The 18,924-nt window shown below is 40.8% G+C and overlaps 1 protein-coding gene across 1 annotated transcript; it reads left to right on the top strand.

Annotated features, from left to right (window-relative positions):
- Positions 1-1,954: 1,954 nt before the first annotated feature.
- ALDH7A1 (aldehyde dehydrogenase 7 family member A1) lies at positions 1,955-18,236 on the top strand. Its single transcript, XM_040579451.1, has 18 exons — positions 1,955-2,160; positions 2,335-2,388; positions 3,394-3,459; positions 5,156-5,236; positions 7,364-7,487; positions 8,107-8,239; positions 8,842-8,886; positions 9,864-9,941; positions 10,807-10,904; positions 11,700-11,741; positions 12,825-12,919; positions 13,761-13,845; positions 14,134-14,240; positions 14,980-15,096; positions 15,640-15,737; positions 15,904-15,977; positions 16,881-16,956; positions 17,726-18,236. Exons 1-18 carry the CDS (start codon positions 1,987-1,989, stop codon positions 17,778-17,780), a joined length of 1,602 nt encoding a protein of 533 aa, XP_040435385.1. The 5' UTR covers positions 1,955-1,986; the 3' UTR covers positions 17,781-18,236.
- Positions 18,237-18,924: the final 688 nt, after the last annotated feature.

Genomic DNA, 18,924 nt, shown 5'->3' with positions numbered 1-18,924 from the left:
GCAGAGGCGTGGCTGTGGCTGCTCCATGGCAGGAGGGACCAAAGGCCCAGGGCTGACTTTCAGTCGATGCCTGGGTGTTGGGTTGAGGGACAGAGGCCCCAGGCAAAGCCGTTCAGGTCCATTAAAGCTCATTGGTGCCTTCAGGTTCTTGACTTTCTTGAGGCAGTGGGTCCAGAATCTCGGTATTGAATACCATGAGAAAGCCCATATCCTCACATTGGTGTATATCCCCCCAGTTCCCCTGGGAGGTGTCAGGCCCAGACCTTCTCAGGAAGATCTCTGCAAAGTTTCACCAAAGTCGATGGAGGTCAAGCTCTCTGATGGGCATCTGGATGGTTTCAAACACGTAACTATGAATTTCTGTTCCCCTGGCATTGTATTGTGCCAGTGAATGCTATGTGAGGACAGCTATGGCCACAAAGGTGTCTCAGTTACTGGGATGGGGTAGTCCCTTGACAGGTTCTTCTTCCTTGAGGCACGTGTGGAGCTGCTGCAGCTCCAGCTTCACCAGGTGCTGCAGGTTGTAGAGCCAGCTGGAGCCTGTTTCATCTCTATATTTGAACTATATACTAAACCTTCTAAGAAAAAGGTTTGCACTATGAGAAACAGTCATCAGGAGATAGAATAGCTCAAGGGATGCTTCACACCTCTGGGTCATGAGATAAAACCAAACTCACTCCAGATCAGGTGTGATGGAGACCTATCCAACAGGTTTTTGATAGGTTCTGCTGGCTGGATGATGAAAAAACAGCTCTGGGGACTGATCTACCATACCATCTGTAGCATAGGTTCTTGAAGTCAAGGCTGTAAAAGCATGGTGTCAAAGGAGGGGAAGAAAGCCTGTACGGCTGTTCTTTTGATGGTGTTTGTTCTCCAGGTAGAGGTAAGGTTTTATCCCCATACTTAAAAAAAGATTCTTACCTTTCAGATGCAGTAATTTCCCTTTTGAATTGCTTTTGCTTGAGATTTTATGTATTCCTCTCAAAGGTGAATGGTTTGCTATCTTTTTGGTACAAGTTTTATAGTATCCAATCCTGGTTTCCTTGTGCAAATGACAATTTGATCTTGAGTGCAATGAAGGCAATTGCATCTTCAGCTCTTGAATCTTGCTGGACTGCTTTATAATACTAATCTGTTTACATCATTCAAAAATACCCTTCATCTGACAAAATACTCTTGAACAACTGTTTCTTAAAGAGCAAATTGTTTATACTTAATATAATTTACAGTAAGCAGAAGTGTGTAGTTGTGGAAACCAGAATATAAATTGTGGCATTCTGGAGATCAGTGGCATTTTCTTCTCATGTGCTAAAGAATTTAAAGCTTACTCCTAATTTAAAGTTTATTCCTTAGAGGTTTTATCATTCAGAAAATACTGCATTGCTGAAAATAGTATTTTGTGAGCATAAGTTGTTTAAATTTCTAAAGCCTTTTAAGGGGAGTTAAAAATACCAGGTAAAAATCTCTTGCAGTTTTGCGAGGTGGGTGCTTATCAGTGAGGTAAGTATCTTGGTCCTGTGTACAGGAAAGGAGAAATGAAAACACCGTGGCATCACAAACGGTGGTGCGTGGGTAAGTGGCTGGCCTAGAGGCTGGAGCTGCTTCCTTTCACTGAGATTCAAGCACGGCATTAAAGAATGAAAAGTACACTTTTATTATTGTTATTATTAGGAACAGTACCATCATAATTATTATTGTTATTATAATCATCACCATCGTTATTCCTCCTTTGCTGAGCAAGGAGAGCTACAGCCGCTCCCCGTTTGAACGCCCGTGTGCTTTCACTTTCCCCTGCCGTTAGAAATACGAGACCGGTGCGTCCCGCGGCCACGCGGGAGGGGCGGGGCCCGGGGCACGCGGCGGAGGGGCGCCGCCGCTCCACCACCAATCGGCTCCGGAGGCGGGGGGGCGGGGCGGGGGCGGGGCTCCTCCGCCGCGTGCCCCCAGCCCCGCCTCTCCTCTCCCCACCCCGGGCGGCCGCCGGCCATGCTTGGCGTGCGCCGTGTTGCTGCCGCGCTGCTACCGCTGCGGGCGGGGGCCCCGGCAGCCGCCATGTCTACCCTGCTGGTCAACCAGCCGCGCTACGCCTGGCTGCGGGAGCTGGGCCTGCAGGAGGAGAACCCGGGCGTGTACAACGGGCGCTGGGGTGGCGGCGGCCAGGTGCGGGCGGCGGCGCGGCCTGTGGCGGGGAGCGGGCCCGCGGGAGCCGGGCCCTGCGTGGGCGCGGCGCGGCGGCGCGGCCGGGCCTCGGCGGGGCCTGGGGCGTTGCGCCCCCTGCGCTGGGTAGAGGGGCGAGCGCGGCCTCGCGGCTTACCCGCCCCCCTCCTGCTCTAGGTGGTGACGACCTACTGCCCGGCCAACAACGAGCCCATCGCCAGCGTCCGGCAGGTGAGCGCGCCGTGGCCCAGGCCGCCGGGGCGGCTGGGCGGGCGGGGGCCCTGCGGTTGCGGGGAAGGGGGGAGCCCCCCGGGTGCGGGTGCCGAGGCGTCGGTTCGGGAGCGGCTGCTGCCCCTCGGCCAGGCTGGCGAAGGGCGGGAACCTGCCGGCGGGCGGCGGCCCGGGCCCGGGGCTGGTGGGGCCAGGGCGGTTGATGGAACTCGCCACAGCTCGGGCCGTCGCTGGAACAAGCCAGCGGCATCTCCGGGAAGAAAACCGAGCTGTTAACCTCTCCTCCGCCCTCACCCCCAGCTCCGCCCCGCCCCCCCCCCCCCCCCCCCCCCCCCCCCCAGTCTTGCAGGTTTTCTTTGGAAGAACGAGGGCTGCTTCTGCTCCTTTCCGTTTTTTTCTAGGGGAAGTTGCAGAATCCACAGGGGTGGGATGTGGCTACTCAGTGGAGGCTGGTGGCCAGGGGCAGGTATGAAGGAGAGCAACGTGGCATTCACGTGGTAAATCTGTGAAAGTTTTTAGCATGAGAATAGCGCTACATCGCTAACCTACTCCTTTTGAATATTAGGACTCCATTAGACCGTAATTAATTAATGTCGGTGAGGCTGGTGGAGCACGACAGTCCTCACCTCACAGCCTTTGTTTAACAATGCTATAAGATAAGTTATATGAATATATGATAAATGCCTCCCTTACAGCTGTTCTTTATGGAGCATCCTTTGTCATCTGAAGGAAAATTCCTCCTCATGTTAATTTTTTTTTTTCTGAGGCAGCACATACAGTTTTTCTCAACAGTAATTTCAAGCAACTCAACATGCCATCTTGGGACCAAACTAGTAGAATACAAGCTGCCAGTGAAAGTGGTATTCTGTAGTGCAGTACTCTCCACTACAAATACATTGAGTTGGATGCAGAAGCTCTTCTGTGCTGTTTGTTCTGGGATTTTGGTTTTCTTAACATGCTTCTAGAAAATTCCTAACATTTTCTTTGACATGCTTCTTCGTGTAGGCTAGTTTGGAGGATTATGAAGAAACAGTAAAGAAGGCTAAGGAGGCATGGAAGGTCTGGGCTGATGTAAGTTAACAGAGATTTCACTTTTATAACGTATCTCTGGCAGATAAAGGCCGTTAAATTGCCCTGTCAGGTGGAGGTGTAAAAATATGTTTGTACTGTGTATGTTGCATTAAAGCAAAAATTTGCAGTGAGGAGCTCAAGAAACAAACCCAGACAACTTGCGTACATTACCATTGAGGTACAAAGATGAGGGCATTGACTTGTCAGAAATGTTTGTTTTTAAAAGCCTGGCAAATATACCCAGGCTTGTGCCTGTAAGCCATTGCCAATGGGTCTGCTGAAGTTCAGAAACTTTGTAGCAAGCAAATTATCCTTGTAGGTGTGTTTAACTTCATGTTTCTGCATGCTTTCTCCTGCCGGAGAGCTCTGCAGTCTGTTTGGATGTCTGACCTATGGCAGTAATCTTGTTCTCAAGGGGCGAGGAGGACTGCTGGTTTTGAGTGTGCTTTTTTTTTGTTCACCAGCTGCTCTGGTATCTCACAAAACAGTTGTTACTGTAAAACATTAATGGTTACATTGCTGTGTCAGACAATAGGCAAGCTATTTTTCCTTATTCTCAGTGCACCTTTACAAGCTATGTCCAGCCAGCATCCATTATCTTGCTAGCTATGCCAGGCTTGGTTTTTATAGCTACCTGCTATTTCTTTGATACAAACTGAAACCTGGATTTTTTTAAGGTACTGCGCATTATGTATTTTATCCAAAGCAAAGTAGTTTACCTTTCCTGAAGAGAACAGACTTCAAGACAAACAGAACAGCTTCTTTAGCTTCCTCAGGATATGTTAGTACATGTTCTTTTGTTATAATTTGTGAATATAGTGTTGGTGAGTGCATGCCAGTTTCTAATGTGTTTGGAAATAATCTGAAAGCAATCTTAACACATAATAAAGAATCAACAGATCGAATGCTTTAAAGCCTCATCTCAAAGTTGGTTTATTTGGGGTTTTTTTGTTGTTGTTGTTTGTGAATTTTGGTGTTTGTAGTGAGCTTATCTGAAACATTTGGCCTGTCAAGAGGGTGCTTGCATGGTTTATGTATTCCCCACCTCCCTCATCCCAGAGAACTGCTGTTCTAATTCTGTAAATCCTGTTGCATTTATATAGTTTATTATTAATCCTGGCTACTGATTGTTATCTAACATACTGATACCACATTAAAAAATATATCTATTAATACTTGGTATATAGGTTTGCTTTTTCCATGATCAAGGCTTCTGTGTGTGTCAGGAATGACTAACAAAGTAAATGTGAGCAGCCATTGTCAAAAACGTTTGTGATGTTAAATTGTGCTGTTAAATATGCTTCAAAAGCTCAGAAACCAGTGAGTGTGCTTTTATTAAAAAATATTTGTTTCTTGAGGTGCAGCTGATTATTTGGGGGCATTGTGGGTGGTGTAGCTGGACAGAAGTAGCAGAACTAATAATCTGAATGCTTCTAGCAATATTCAGTGGAACTGAAGTTTTGAACAGATATAAATGTATGCGGTGTTACCAGTTTCTGTGAGGCAGGAAACAATTTTTTGTAAAGCAGTGTATGTGATAAAAATGAATGAGCAATAATGTCTTGGGAAGATAGGGGAAAAGTACAACAATCAGTAATTTCTTTCTGCAGGGGTAGAAAACTAAAAATATACATGCAGCAGAAGTCACAGATGTTCAGTCTCAAATAATTCTTCTGTTTTCTTTTGTTTTGACTAGATCCCTGCACCTAAGCGTGGAGAAATAGTGCGACAGATTGGTGATGCCCTGAGACAAAAAATCAAAGTTCTAGGAAGCTTGGTAAGGTGTTTTAAGAAGCAGCTTAACTTTGTGGGGTCGGTTTGTCAAAACGTTGTTCTCAGTTTTTAATGTACCACTCTGTGATACTAACTTTTAATAATTGTTAAAATGCTGTTAGTTCTATTAGCTTGCCAAAATTAATTTTAATTTTTAAAAATTAACTTAATTATATTTAATTTAACTTTTTTAAAAAAGGAAAAGGGAAAAAAATGTAAGATTGCATTCTGGCATCCTACACTGAAGATGATAATGTATAATAGGAAAAGGAAGTGTGATTCATTTTGAGCCTGTACTCTTACTGGGAGGAGTGTTACAGCTGCTGTCCTGCTGTTTTCCCACTTGCTTGTCAGATAGGGCATTGTCTGATACTAAAAGTGTCCTGGAAAAGACCTTCCTCTAATGCAGAGCTTTTAACCTTGAGCTCTTTTTGGTGATCCGCAGGATTTTGTGAACTGACATGTGGAGGTATAAGGCTTCAGAAGGTGAGATGGTCTTAATGAGATCTTCTTGCAATGCTGTGCAGGACATAAAGGTTGAAGGACTGCTTCTTTAAAACACTTGGTAGTTGCTAGGGACGAAAAGGAGACAAGTGAGAAACTTCGCTTTTACAAGGCTTGCCTGTATGTGCCACTATTCAGAAGAAGGTGTCAGTTAATAACTCCATGTAGTCAAGCCCATATTGTTAACCTATAAAACCTTGTTCTGCCGTTTCCCTTGATGTTGTGTTGTCAGCAGAGTTTCTGTGGTGGAATTGGAGTGCTAATGTAGTTTTGTATTCAGAAATGGTACAGCTTCCTTGGTGAGCGTGGACAGACAGAATGTATGTATTGATGTATGTTCCTTGGACAAAACTTGTTGCTTAGTGCCAGCGCATTTTTGCAGTTTTCCTAAACAGATAATAAATCTGTTCAGCCCTTCCAGGATAGGGGGTGAACTTCAGGGTGAAAGCTGTGCAATAGGTATTGAGGGTTTAGGACTTCTCCTGGCTTTAGGGTATGTAAAAGAGAATGATATGGCAACTCGCCTTTTCATATGCCATTGGAACTTTATAGCCTTGCCTCACAATGTCCTTGTCTAGTATCCATATGGATCTCTGTTGTACTTACGGACTCACTGCTGTGTTTCATACTAAATATGTCTGATGCTCCTCCATTTCTGGTCACTGAGGAGGCTATTCCTTCTCTCTCAAGATGACCATGGATGTTATACAAATACCTAGAAATACATTTAGTCACCTTTATTTTAACCTTTGCATGGGGAGTTAAATATTGTGGCAAACCTTTGAACCTGATTCCTCACTTAACAGCTTTTTCAAAGTACAATCATCAGTCTAAAGTGGTAGGTGTTATCTGTATGAATGTCACAGCTAGATACCAGAGCATGACTGTAAAATTAAGTGGGGGTAAAAGGGTGACTTCTTAGTTCATAAGTTAGTGAATTTTCTCACTTTTGCAGGAAAATGTCTTAAAATAACAGATGATTCTTACTGATAGTTTATATGGCTGCAGTGTACATCTAACGTGCCTTTAACAGAAGGACATAGTTTAGGATTGACTTCAGCTTAATAAAAAAAGTATTAAAAAATCAATCCTAAACATCCCAGGTTACTAACATACTAGAGATGTGTAGACATTTTCAGCAGTGTCTGAAAATGGAATCCCTCAAACTCACTTTGAGATGTTATGAAATTAGTAGTCTGCTTTTGAAAAATGTAGATTACTTTCACTTTTGCTAGTGCAGGGTAATCCCTCTTTTCCAATTTATTCTGTGCCTGGTCCACAGTATATACAAATGTCCTGATGGAAATTCAGTGTTTTGTTGATCTAAACCAGTGCACCTCGCTACTGTTGGATACTCATTTCAGTAGATTATTTTGAATTTCATTTGTTCATTACTGTCTTCTTCTGATTTCCTCCTATTGAATGTGACTCCTGTCTAGTTGTCTATTGTGATCTTTCTTTGAGCTATGGATAACTTGGGAAGAGGTGAATCTCTTCTAATGGAAAAAATGTGTATTAAATCTTACTTGGTTTGCAAATACACCTGACATTAGTGGGAGACAAAGTGTATTGGGCATGTAAGGGAATTTTTTAAAGAATAGTTTTGTTTTGCTCTTCTTTTTTTCAGGTCTCTTTGGAAATGGGAAAGATTTTTGTCGAGGGTGTTGGGGAAGTGCAGGAGTATGTTGATGTCTGTGACTATGCTGTTGGTTTGTCCCGAATGATTGGTGGTCCTATTTTGCCTTCAGAAAGTAAGTATGTGTGTATGTATGTTGGTTTTTTTGGGTTTTTTTGTTTTCTTGCGGTGGTTCTTTTGTACAAATGAAGAGAGGGAGATGTATCTTAAATATACAGTGATGTAATGCAGCAAAATCTCTGTACTGTGAGTTATCTAGGGAGCATGTTGTCTAGGATTAGATGTGCTGGTAAGCAGTAGCGCCACCTAATGAAGTGTCTAGCCTGTGGTGTATATCAAGGGGCAATAGATTTTTCTCTCCACTCTTTGAAGCATTAGATTCTCTTTGATTTCTTTGTTAATGCAGGTGCTAGAGGAAAGTATGTAAAAATTCAGTGGTGTACTTAGAAATGAGGGACCTTCTTGTCAGTTAGTGATCAGCAATCACCATTCTGTTAACTGAGTAGTTAAAATAGTAACACTTTGTGTTGTTAAATTAATAGTTTTTTCACAATCTAGATAACTTTGTTCCAGTAAACTGCAGAGCACATACAATACAGCTGTCCCCAAGCTAATGCTCTGGTGGACAGAGAAGTGATACTAGGCCCCTTGCTTCATGGTTTCCTTTATTAAAAAATAAATTAAAAAAATACTAAATGGATGCAAATTGCATTACATTGTCTCTTTGTTTTCAGGACCCGGCCATGCCCTTATAGAGCAGTGGAATCCTGTTGGTTTAGTGGGAATCATCACAGCTTTTAACTTCCCTGTAGCTGTTTATGGGTGGAACAGTGCAATTGCCATGATCTGTGGAAATGCTTGCCTCTGGTAAGGTAACAGCTCTCCAATGTACTGACGATATTTTAAAATTAGCTAATATCTCAGGCATTAAATTGTTACCAAATATCTGGTATTTCTGTATATTTGATTGTATTTCATGTGGGCTTAATTTCTGTTTATTTTTAGGTTCACTTGTAGTCAAAGAGCTTTGTTTTATTTTGGGGTCACTCTTTTACAAGGTATTGTGATTCAGACTTGTCCAGGACTTTGCAAAATGGCCTGTTAATAAAGAACTCAGGTTGATGTCTTGCAGCAATGATAGTGAATAGCTAATATTTTCAGAATAGATACAGCTAACATTAGGAATCTAAAGCAGCTTTACTTCCTCTTCCAGCCTCTGTTTCATTTTCAGCTGCTTCACTCCGTCTGGCATAGCTCTTCTTCATGTGGGTTTCAGTAGAAGCTCTGAATGCTCAGCTGTGCAAAAACCACACTTGATTTCCTGTCAATGCACAACTGAAAACCAACTTAACCAAATTGTGCTGTGTTTTAGATACCATAAAAATTGATATTTGAATTATTTCTTGCTCTTGAAGAATTGAAGAGAAAATAATGTCATTCATCTTTTATATAATTTTTTTTCTTTTTAGGAAGGGTGCTCCTACAACATCCCTCATTAGTGTTGCTGTTACAAAGTGAGTTCTGGTTTCTTTCCTTTCTGTTTTGCTTTTTGAATAACGTCTTTTCTGTTTGAGGTAGTGCTTAATGGTCAGAAGAACTACTTTCCCCTTGTACCTAAGAAGTAACAGAATATATAGGATGTTACCTATACTGTTAGCCATTTTTTTCTGGGACCAGGGATGTGCCTTTGCTGAAGTAGGGCTAGCTGTGTGGTTTGATTCCTTGTAGAAGATTAATTGCTCATGCAATTTATCTTCCCTGAATCACACATCCATGTTTCAGAATTACCCCTTTTTTTGGGAGTTTCAGCCCAACGTCAGCACCCAGTTTCTTGTCAGATTCTTCTGGCTGGCTGAAGATGCCTTCACCCCATCTTTAGAATCCAAACCCAGTAAAAACTTAGCTTGTGTTTCTAGGGTTCAAAGCCCATTCTTGACTAAAGGGAGAAGAACTCCAAAGAATAAATGTCATAGTGATACTCTAGGTTTATTGTTACTTCACTTACTATATCAACATTTTAAATACTTACCTATTGTGTGCTACAAATAATGTCTATTTTTAAATCCTAAATGTAAGTAAGCCCTTTAAAAATAACTGATTAGTAAGTCTTGTAGTTTTGATATTAACTCCTGAGAACAATGGCCCCAAATGACTTGAGAGTATTTTATGTAGCTCCACGAAGTTATATAAATATCTCTTTCTAATGGTGAAAAACTGTGGCCAAGGTTTTTACAGACTGATGTAATTTTTGTCTGTGCCAGTTGTGTGGATGCATAAGAAGTATGTTTTAGAGTCTTACTTCTGTGTGAGCTGTGACACTGAAGTCCTTGATGGGAGAATTATGTACTGTACAAACTACTTGTCAATTAACTGCAAGACTGCTGCTTTTTATAAGTAGCTTTTTCATGTGCGTTGTCAGACAGCTTTAATGGTTCATTCCCTATTATATGCACCTGTTGGAAATCTCAGATTTTTACATCTTTGATTCTAGGATAATTGCCAAAGTCTTGGAGGATAACAAAGTGCCAGGAGCAATCTGTTCTCTGGTTTGTGGTGGAGCAGACATTGGGTAGGTAACATTTCTTGTGTTTTGTGAAGATGATATAGAGGGTAAAAAAATATTCTGAGGTACTTGTTGTGAAGAAGTTATTCTGATCTCCAGGAGTTCCTAGTACATGCACATAGGTGTTGCCATAGTTTTTATCAGCTGGTCTGAAACTCTGCTGCAAACATAATGTGAATTTCTACTTGCTGTTGTAAGTTCAGCTGCTAGCAAGTAACTTATCAGATGCTTAATGAAGAGAAATGACTAAGTCTGTACTTCTGCATATGCTTACAGCCAAAGATTACAGCTAATAATAAATTCAACTCATGTTCTTAGGAGTTTTCAATTTCTAGCCCATTGGTCTTTCAGACCACTTGTAGAGGAGAACACTTCCCCATTTTCCATGCTCACATAGGACTCTGCATTTGCTTATAGATGCATACCTGTGCTTGGAAGCTGTACAAATCATATTGTTTTATTATTCCAATGTGGCAATTCCCAGTACAGATATATATTCAGATGTATCTTTTGAGCATTTCAAGACAAGACAAAAGACATGGTAAACATTAAAAATGTCATACGTATGCATATTTTCTTGGGGAACGTAACAGTTGGAGCTGATCTCACTACGTACTTCAGATTGAATTTCAAAATTAGTACAGGTGATGCTGTTATGGTCTGAAAAGGGTGAGGGAAACAGCCTTGTTCCTTTTTTCTGGCTAAGAAGAAGCTTTCCTGCTGCCGGTCCAGTCACTTACCTGATGTTTTCAAAGAAGTGGTTCTGACTTTTGAGAGATCTCCCTGGTTGAAGTTGGTTTATGTGGAAGATGCAAGCAGCTCTTCCAGCTGTCTGCTGTTTGAACATGGTGGTATGTCTCCCGTCATGCAGAACAGCAATGGCGAGAGATGAGAGAATGGACCTGTTGTCCTTCACTGGCAGCACGAAAGTCGGCAAGCAAGTAGCGCTTATGGTTCAGGAGAGATTTGGTGAGTGTGTGGGGTCTCTTCTATTTCTTTGCGTGGTCGGGAAAGGTGAGGGATTCCCATAGGTTAAAATAACAGCTTCGCTTAGTTCTTGTGTGACTTTCCCCCCCGACTTGGTGCAAATTAGATGCTGCATTTTTCAGTAAGCTGTTACAACTCAGTGTTTTTTTCCGGGATATCCACAAATCCATGGTCCTACAGTTAATTTGGGTCCAGGGGATGGTCCATGAATATAAGTGAATGGAGATTATCAAGATGAACAGCCAGGGCTTGTGGTCTTTTTGGCAGTGTGTTCGCAGAGAAATGGCCCCTTGTCTTTTGTTCCTTATAAATACAGGAGAACAGTTACGATTTTTGAGATGCTGTGTGTGTTGCAAATGCTTAAAAGTGTACAGGCAAGTCCACGCACAACTGCTGGACTCTTAACTCTTTAGTTTTAATCTTTGTAGCACCTTCTCTTCTTTGTCTGCATCGTAGTATCTATGATAGAACTTACTCTGTTTTCACCTTTTCCTTTCTAGTGCTATTTTGCACTAAAAATACTAGTGCTGTTTTTTTAAGCTTCTTTCTGCAATAACTGTTCTCCAGTTATTTCTCTTCACAGTATGTGATAAATGTAGTATTTGGTGTAATTTTCTGCTTTAGCTAGAGTGATAGTTGAATATGATGCCCAAAACTTTTGTCTATCCAGAAAAATAGGTTTAATGAAACTTAGCTCTAGGTAGAGGTGACCTCACTGAATGAGGTGCAGTGAATACATGTGCACACGACATAACTTGTTTTGTGTCTTTTTATTAGGTCGAAGTCTGCTGGAACTGGGAGGAAACAATGCCATTATTGGTAATATTCACCACAGAATTGTTGTTCCATATTTGAAAGTTACAACTTGAAAGTATACAAATGTTTGTAACAAATTATCCCTTTGTTCTTTCCCCGACCCCGGGTTTTCAAAAAGTATGTAGTAGAATGTTGAGGGTTTTCTGTCTTCAGTACTGTGGAGGGTTAGTGTTCTAAGATAAAAAATGAAAGTTCAAGCCTCTTACATGTATTCACTGTTGAAGTGAAGAAAGGAATAGCTGAGCAACGTGGCAGAAAGAAAATACAAGGTAGATAAATTCCCAAGTTGCTGTCCCATTGTGCTGTAACCTTCTGTTTCACTTTGCTCACATTCTGAACAAATGTAAGTGCCTATCTAGAATATTAAGCTCTTCTGAAAATCACATTCAAGCAGGTCTGTCTCTTCTCCTTGCTGCTTTGCAGCCAGTAGCATAAACTTGCATTATATTTCATAGTTTACTTTTTTGTATGGAAGTCCTGCTTTTTGTGGAATTGGCTTTGAATGATGGCATAAACATTGGTTGGACTTTGTCCCAAATTTAGTAGTAACTTTTGATGCTTCAGAGAGTTCTGTGGGACTGGTTAAGCTGAGTGGTATTTAAGTTTTGCTTTAAATAACCCAATGTCTTTTAGCCAGATGTATTTGTTCAGTTCATTTATATTTCACATTATGGTACACCTGTGTATTTTAGTTACTTTTTTCACCTGCCATCTGGATACACTTTACCATTGTTTCTCCATGCTTCTAAACTTCTCAGTGAGAGGACACAGTGAAGAAATGGCAAGAAACAGCTTGTAGTTTCTTGAATTAAAATGAAGCTGAAGTCCTTTGCAAGCTTTATTGTGCAAGGCTCTTTTCAGTATTTCAGACCTAACATTTATGTCCGATTGTGTGTGTCTAATTCCAGGTGTATAAGTAATAGGAGTTTTGAGGTGTTTCAGTGTATCTTAGTGTGCTATGCTAATGCTACCTATTCCTAATGTTTGTTGTCCAGCCTGACAGTTTATTATGTTGTTTAGTGTCTGAAGTCTTGCAAACTGTCTGTTTACTTCAGTAACATGCTGATATTTTTAATTTCTGTTAAGTGTTCGAAGACGCAGATCTGAACCTAGTCATCCCATCTGCTCTGTTTGCCGCTGTGGGAACAGCGGGTCAGAGATGCACAACTGCTAGAAGGCTGGTAAGTAAATCTGTATTGTCTGGTTTGGGTAGCTCTGAATTTAAACTTAGTTCCAGATTAGCTCAGAAGATGCCTGGCAATTCCTAGTATTGTGGAGAGCAACAAATAATCTTTCAAACACGTTTTTACTTTGTCAAAAATCTGTGTGATGGCCAAATACGATGGTAGTTTGTCATTCCAGTGTAATTCTAGCTCTAAAGAGTTTCTTTGTATGTGTTTCTAGAAGTACCTGGGGCTAAAACTCAGGAAAATAAAATTTTATATACCTCCTGTATTTCTCTCGGTTTTCATTGCCAGAGCTTCTTTGCTTTTGCTTGCTGTGAATTTTGGTGCAGGGTTTAGATTTCACCAAAGCAAGGGTGTGTCTGTTGCTTACTTTATTATTAATTTTTAACCAATCATTTTTAACAAGTTTAAAGGTGTTAAGTGTCAGCCTGTGTCTATATAGTCTTTTCAGAATTGGGTTTATTGGGTAAATATTGTCAAAATTGATGCAGGTTAACTTTGGGTTTATAGGAAGGGCAGAGTATTTGTCCTAAAACACATAACTGAAAAGTTTGCAGAACACATTGATACCATTGATGTGAGATGGGGTAAAATTAGATTTTTTTGTTTCTTTGCTTGTTTTAAACCTTCATGGTGAAGATTTAAAATCTGCATTTCATGGTGTTAGCGCTGTTTCGAGGCCTTGCTCATGTGTTTATTTTTAACTTTGGGATTTGCTGAATATGAGCAACACTATCTCCACACTTCATTCAGCTCTCTTGAAAGTGCAGTAGTACTTCAGAAATAGTTACATAGGCTGAGCTGTCTTGCAACCTTTTTACCACATTTCATTTAGTTCCTCCATGAAAGCATCCATGATGAGGTGGTGACAAAGCTTGCGAAGGCCTATGCCCAGGTCCGCATCGGTGATCCATGGGATTGTAAGTAGCTATTTCCAAGTCATGGGTTTAGGAGACAAGTTTCTGTTTGTTTCTTTCTGTTTAAATTCCAAATAGATGATAGGTCAAAGCTGTCTAATTTTCGCAATTTACCAGGGAGTGGGGTAGCTGGTTTCATTTAGAATACAAACTCTGAAAGGGAGATTAAGAGTCCAGCTAATACTGCTTATCTTGGACAGATAGATAATTACTTCCAAAATGTGATCATAAGAATATTTGCAAGTGTATACAGTTTTGCTGAAAGCATGTCTTTGGATCTTTTGTATTTAGCTGACACTCTGTATGGGCCTCTTCATACCAAAGAAGCAGTGAAAATGTTTCTTGACGCAGTAGAACAAGCGAAACAACAGGGTGGCTCTGTGGTCTACGGTGGAAAGGTGACTGACTCTTATTCTGCCTGCTACATTTAGTGTTCCAGGGGAAAAAAATACAATAATGTGGTGGCTTAGGCCAAGATTGTATCTCAGTTTGTCCTGTCAGCCATTACAGGATGTTAATCTGAGAATGTCTGAATTGCAGTCCTGTCCTTAGGGCAAAGATGGCTCTACTTAAGAGCTATCTTCTCCTCCAAGAAATGGCTAAGAGTTTTTGGCTGTTCCTTGCGCTCCCTAGTTGCAAGTGATGGTGAAAATATGAACAGGAATATAAATGGTGAATATCAAATATATAACAAAAATTGTTGTTCTGTCCTTGGATTCACAGTATCAAACCACTGGAGATTCAAGAGCCACTTGCACATCTTCATCATAAGGGATATTTCATTCTCATGGACATAACATTCTGGGAGTTCTTGTCTTGCATTGGCACCTTCTTTATTCCTCATACCTGTAAAGTTCTAATCAGTTTACTAATCAGCTGACGAGTAGGAGAAAGGAGGGAGGTTTTGTCAGCTGCTAGACTCTGAGATTTGATTGCCTCCTTAGTAGACTAAGTTATGTTTCTGCATTTTAAATACTTCAACAAGTAAATATTACCTACTCAGATGATGTGGTCTTGTATTTCTGATGGCTAGGCACAGCTATAGTAACCAGCCATGAAGTATGCAGTTCATGTGCTAGTACTAAGCAGGATGCTGGTTTGAACTAACTTAGTTTTTTCTTTTTTTGTGTTTTGAAGGTTATAAATCGCCCTGGAAACTATGTTGAACCAACCATTGTGACTGGCCTTCCTCATAATGCACCCATTGTCCACACTGAGACATTTGCCCCCATACTGTATGTGCTGAAATTTAAGGTAAAGTAATAATGGGGAATTAGTCAGGTGTGAAGGATGCTAACAGATGAGTCCGGAGGGAGATTTCAGATGTCTGTCATGTCCATGTAATTGTCCCAGCACCTCAAGAAATGGTAACTGATGTTCTGTACTGTGGGATATGTACTGTAATAGCTTACTTCAGTGTGTAGCTGGTTGTATGTACTGCCATGTATCCCATGGCAGGGGGGTTGGAACTAGATGATGTTTAACGTCTCTTCCAACCCAAACCATTCTATGGTGCTATGATTTATGCTTTTTTTCTGTGAATAACACTGGAGTTAAATGAGAGTCTGGACAGGAATTTTTTTTTTTGTTCATGTCAACCTGCTCAAAAGCATATTGTATGTTTTGTGCAGTGGTGGAGTTAACCTACACCTGACTTGGTGCACATGTATCTGCCAAGTGGCATTTAGTATATTTGCATTATGGCTGTTGTGTGTTGTTTTTTTCCTCACTATGCTTCTTTGTAACTGCGTTGCTTTGAATGGTCATGGTTTAACCACTGGCATGTGTTCCTTCTAGGAGGAAGAGGAGGTGTTTGCCTGGAATAATGAAGTAAAACAAGGTCTTTCCAGCAGCATCTTTACCAAGGATTTGGGAAGGATTTTCCGCTGGCTTGGGTATAATTTAAATTTTTTTTCTGCCTTCCTGAAGCCTAAGATCACAGTCTTTGGTGACTTTTGTAAACCTATGCATAATGCTAGCTGAGCATTTTATAGTCCTCATTTTTGGGAAGGAGCATTTCCTGATCCTGAGGAGTAATTGTGTCTTTATCTTTGTTTGTAGACCAAAGGGGTCTGACTGTGGCGTTGTGAATGTCAACATCCCAACCAGTGGGGCTGAGATTGGAGGCGCTTTTGGTATGTTACTTAGGCTTTTTTCTTGATCCTTTAAATTACTAAATTTTCTAGCATCAGGTCTAAAGACTTGGTATTAATCCTCAGACATTTTTTGTTTTTTATAAGCTGGTGGGATTTTTTTCCCCCTTGTAATTCTGGAAGAGAATAAGGCATTACTACTGTAAAACTAACTGGTATAATTTAGGTCTCCTCATCTTATTTTTCAAGGTTTTAATCAGTCCATTTAAATTACTAAATCTGAAGAAATCATTGAAGTTAATTTTGAGTTATACTGCTTTAGAAAAAACAGAAATAGAGTAGAGGTAGTTTGATTTCAGCTTTAGAAATATCTAAATTCGGTTTATAAATATTCCATGTAGCATTTCCCCCCCCCGCCCCGACCCCATCAAGGGAATGTAACTCAGAAGTATATGTTCTGGATCTGTTTAGACATGTGGCTGCATAGAAAGATGTTGTTGTGTATGTTTGCATGTCTGTGTAAACATTACAGCATAAAGACTTTCTCACAAAAATACTTTAAACACATTTTTGCCTTTATTTCTCATTTTTTGTATATACTGAAGGAAGTGGGGGGTGGGGAGAAGAGATACTCATCTTACCATTTAAACATTGCAAGAACTAGCACATTGTTGTACTCTGTTCCATGTTAAAATACAAAAAAAAAAAAGCTTTAAAACAAGCTGCTCCAGTGCCAGCATCATGAAACTTTCAACTGCTGGAAGATCAATTTTTGGATCAAGCAAGAGGAGAGAGCTAGCAGTATGAGTTGTATTCAGATCTAGAACAAGGACAAAGAAATAGTTTTTCCCATGGATTTTTATAAAATGTATCACCTAGAGTTAGTCCAGATTTCCATGCTCTGAAAAAAATTTCAGGTTTTCATTTATAACCTTCTTCCTACAGGTGGTGAAAAGCACACTGGTGGGGGAAGAGAATCTGGAAGTGATTCGTGGAAACTTTATATGAGACGGTCTACTTGGTAAGACAGACTTTTAAATTCCAAATAAATGCAAAAGTTCAAAACATATAAATCCTTGACTGCGGAGGTTATCCTCACTGAATGTGAGATAGCCATATGTGAGTTTAATTGCCATGCAAGAATTTACATTGTCTTCCTAGTAGTAGATGATTTGAAGGGTCTAGATGGAGACCTTTCTTTGCTCTCTGTTCCTAAAAAGGAAAAAAAAACCCACTAAACAACCTGGGTTTTTTTCCCCTCTTGCTTGATTTTAAACTTAGCTTGTTTTTTTTTAATTACTGAAACTTGCCAGGAATTATGTGAAGTGACAACCACTGTGAGGGGGCCACTGTTGCCAGTGGTGGGTAATTTAGCTATGTGTTGGGTATCTATCCATACATCTCCTGAGAGCCTGTGGTGATTGACAATTCCCACTCTCTGCTGCCCTCCCTAGCTTCTACCCGTGCTAAGTTTGGTTTCCATGCAAAGGTGTATGAAGACAAGAAATCCCACCTTGATTTTTCTGTATGGAGGTTCTCCTAGCAAGAGATGAAATAGAGAAATTATACTTTACTCTCTCTTTGATCTTGGGGAATGTGGTCTTTCCATGTAATAGTTACTATATTGAAAACTGGAGTAAAGTCCATTTATAACTTTAAATAGTCAAACGGCTCACAGAATTCTTTTTGTATACACGTGACAGAAATCAGAAGCCTCGTATGTAGGAAATGGACTGCATAATCTGTCTCGGTAATCAAGTCTGGTCTCTAAATACTTGTTTCTTTTCCAGTACAATCAACTACAGCAAGGATTTACCTTTGGCTCAAGGAATCAAGTTTCAGTAACGGTTTTATGAATGGCCGTGCCATGAACTCTCCTAGCATTTCAGAAACAAGCACCTTTTAAGCCTCATGGTGAAGAAAATTAATCATCTGAAACTGACTTGCAACAAAGATACTAATTCTGTCAAAAAATCAGCTATTCTAAAATCACTTCACTTTGTATGAAATTATTACTTCAGTCTTCAAATGAGAAGTATGTGTTTTTTGGGAAGAAGGGAGTGTGACTGAAACTAACACATTTGGATTCAGATGTCCTGAATAATCTGTTGCCTTATCGCTATTATTTCATTATCAATGCTATCTGTACCCCCTGCCTCCCCACCATTTGCTGATATTTCTAGCTAGTAGGTCTATGTTTCAAACTACGTGCTGAGTTTCCTACAGAAAACTGGTGCTGTGGGGGGTGGGTAGTACAGGGCTATTTTTTCATGCAAAAATAAAAGTACATTTTGTGAGATACCTTGGGCTTCTAGGTTGTTTTTTTTTTATTGTTGTTTTTGAGCAGGAACATTCAGCTGACTGTCCCATTTTTATGGCTGTGAGAAGCATCACTGGGCTAAAAGGACTGATACGGTTTTCTTGCCCCTCTTTCAGAAAAGAGACTTGTCACCCTGTGTGTTGGGAAATAAGGGGTAAGACCAAGGGCTACTGCAGTCTCTTGGAACCTCCTCTTAACATTAGAAGGAGTCATAGCCAATTCAGGTTGTCGCAGCTCCTGTGGCACCCTACAAAGAAACCAGCTGAAGAACTGGAGACGCAGCCAGGAGGGAATACACTTCCAGAGGGAATTTGCTGGGGCAAGGCACATCGTTTATGTGTGTTTCACCTTAGATGGGGGTTTCTCATGGCCAGTGAAGACTGCAGCTGTCAGCAGGTCATTACGGAGCCTTACTCAGAATCCAGGATGAAAAAGGCACAGTGCTACTAGGCTGATTTTCACTTTCCACAGAGTAACTTCTGAGGTTTTTAATGTACCGTTTTCCGGGGAGATTTCTTTGCCTCTCAGTCCTATGTACCAAAATTCCACAATCTCTGAACGTGGCAGGGCTGTTAATTTTGGGCCCAGATTCTAGGACTCTGATATGGCTTTTGATTTAATTTTGATGCTAAGATATTTTAATAGCAATGTCATCAAGATTGTGTTAAA

The sequence above is a fragment of the Falco naumanni genome, chromosome Z, assembly GCF_017639655.2.
Source record: "Falco naumanni isolate bFalNau1 chromosome Z, bFalNau1.pat, whole genome shotgun sequence".
Lineage (NCBI taxonomy): Eukaryota > Metazoa > Chordata > Aves > Falconiformes > Falconidae > Falco > Falco naumanni.
Note: the sequence above shows the minus strand (reverse complement) of the source record. Positions and strands in the feature narration are given on the sequence as shown.

Bases quoted from the DNA above. Each gene is read 5' to 3' on its own strand.
- ALDH7A1 (XM_040579451.1), top strand. From the start codon at position 1,987: ATGCTTGGCGTGCGCCGTGTTGCTGCCGCGCTGCTACCGCTGCGGGCG. The intron at 12,920-13,760 runs GTAAGTAAATCT...CATTTCATTTAG, and splicing joins GCACAACTGCTAGAAGGCTG to TTCCTCCATGAAAGCATCCA. The intron at 16,957-17,725 runs GTAAGACAGACT...TTTCTTTTCCAG, and splicing joins TATATGAGACGGTCTACTTG to TACAATCAACTACAGCAAGG.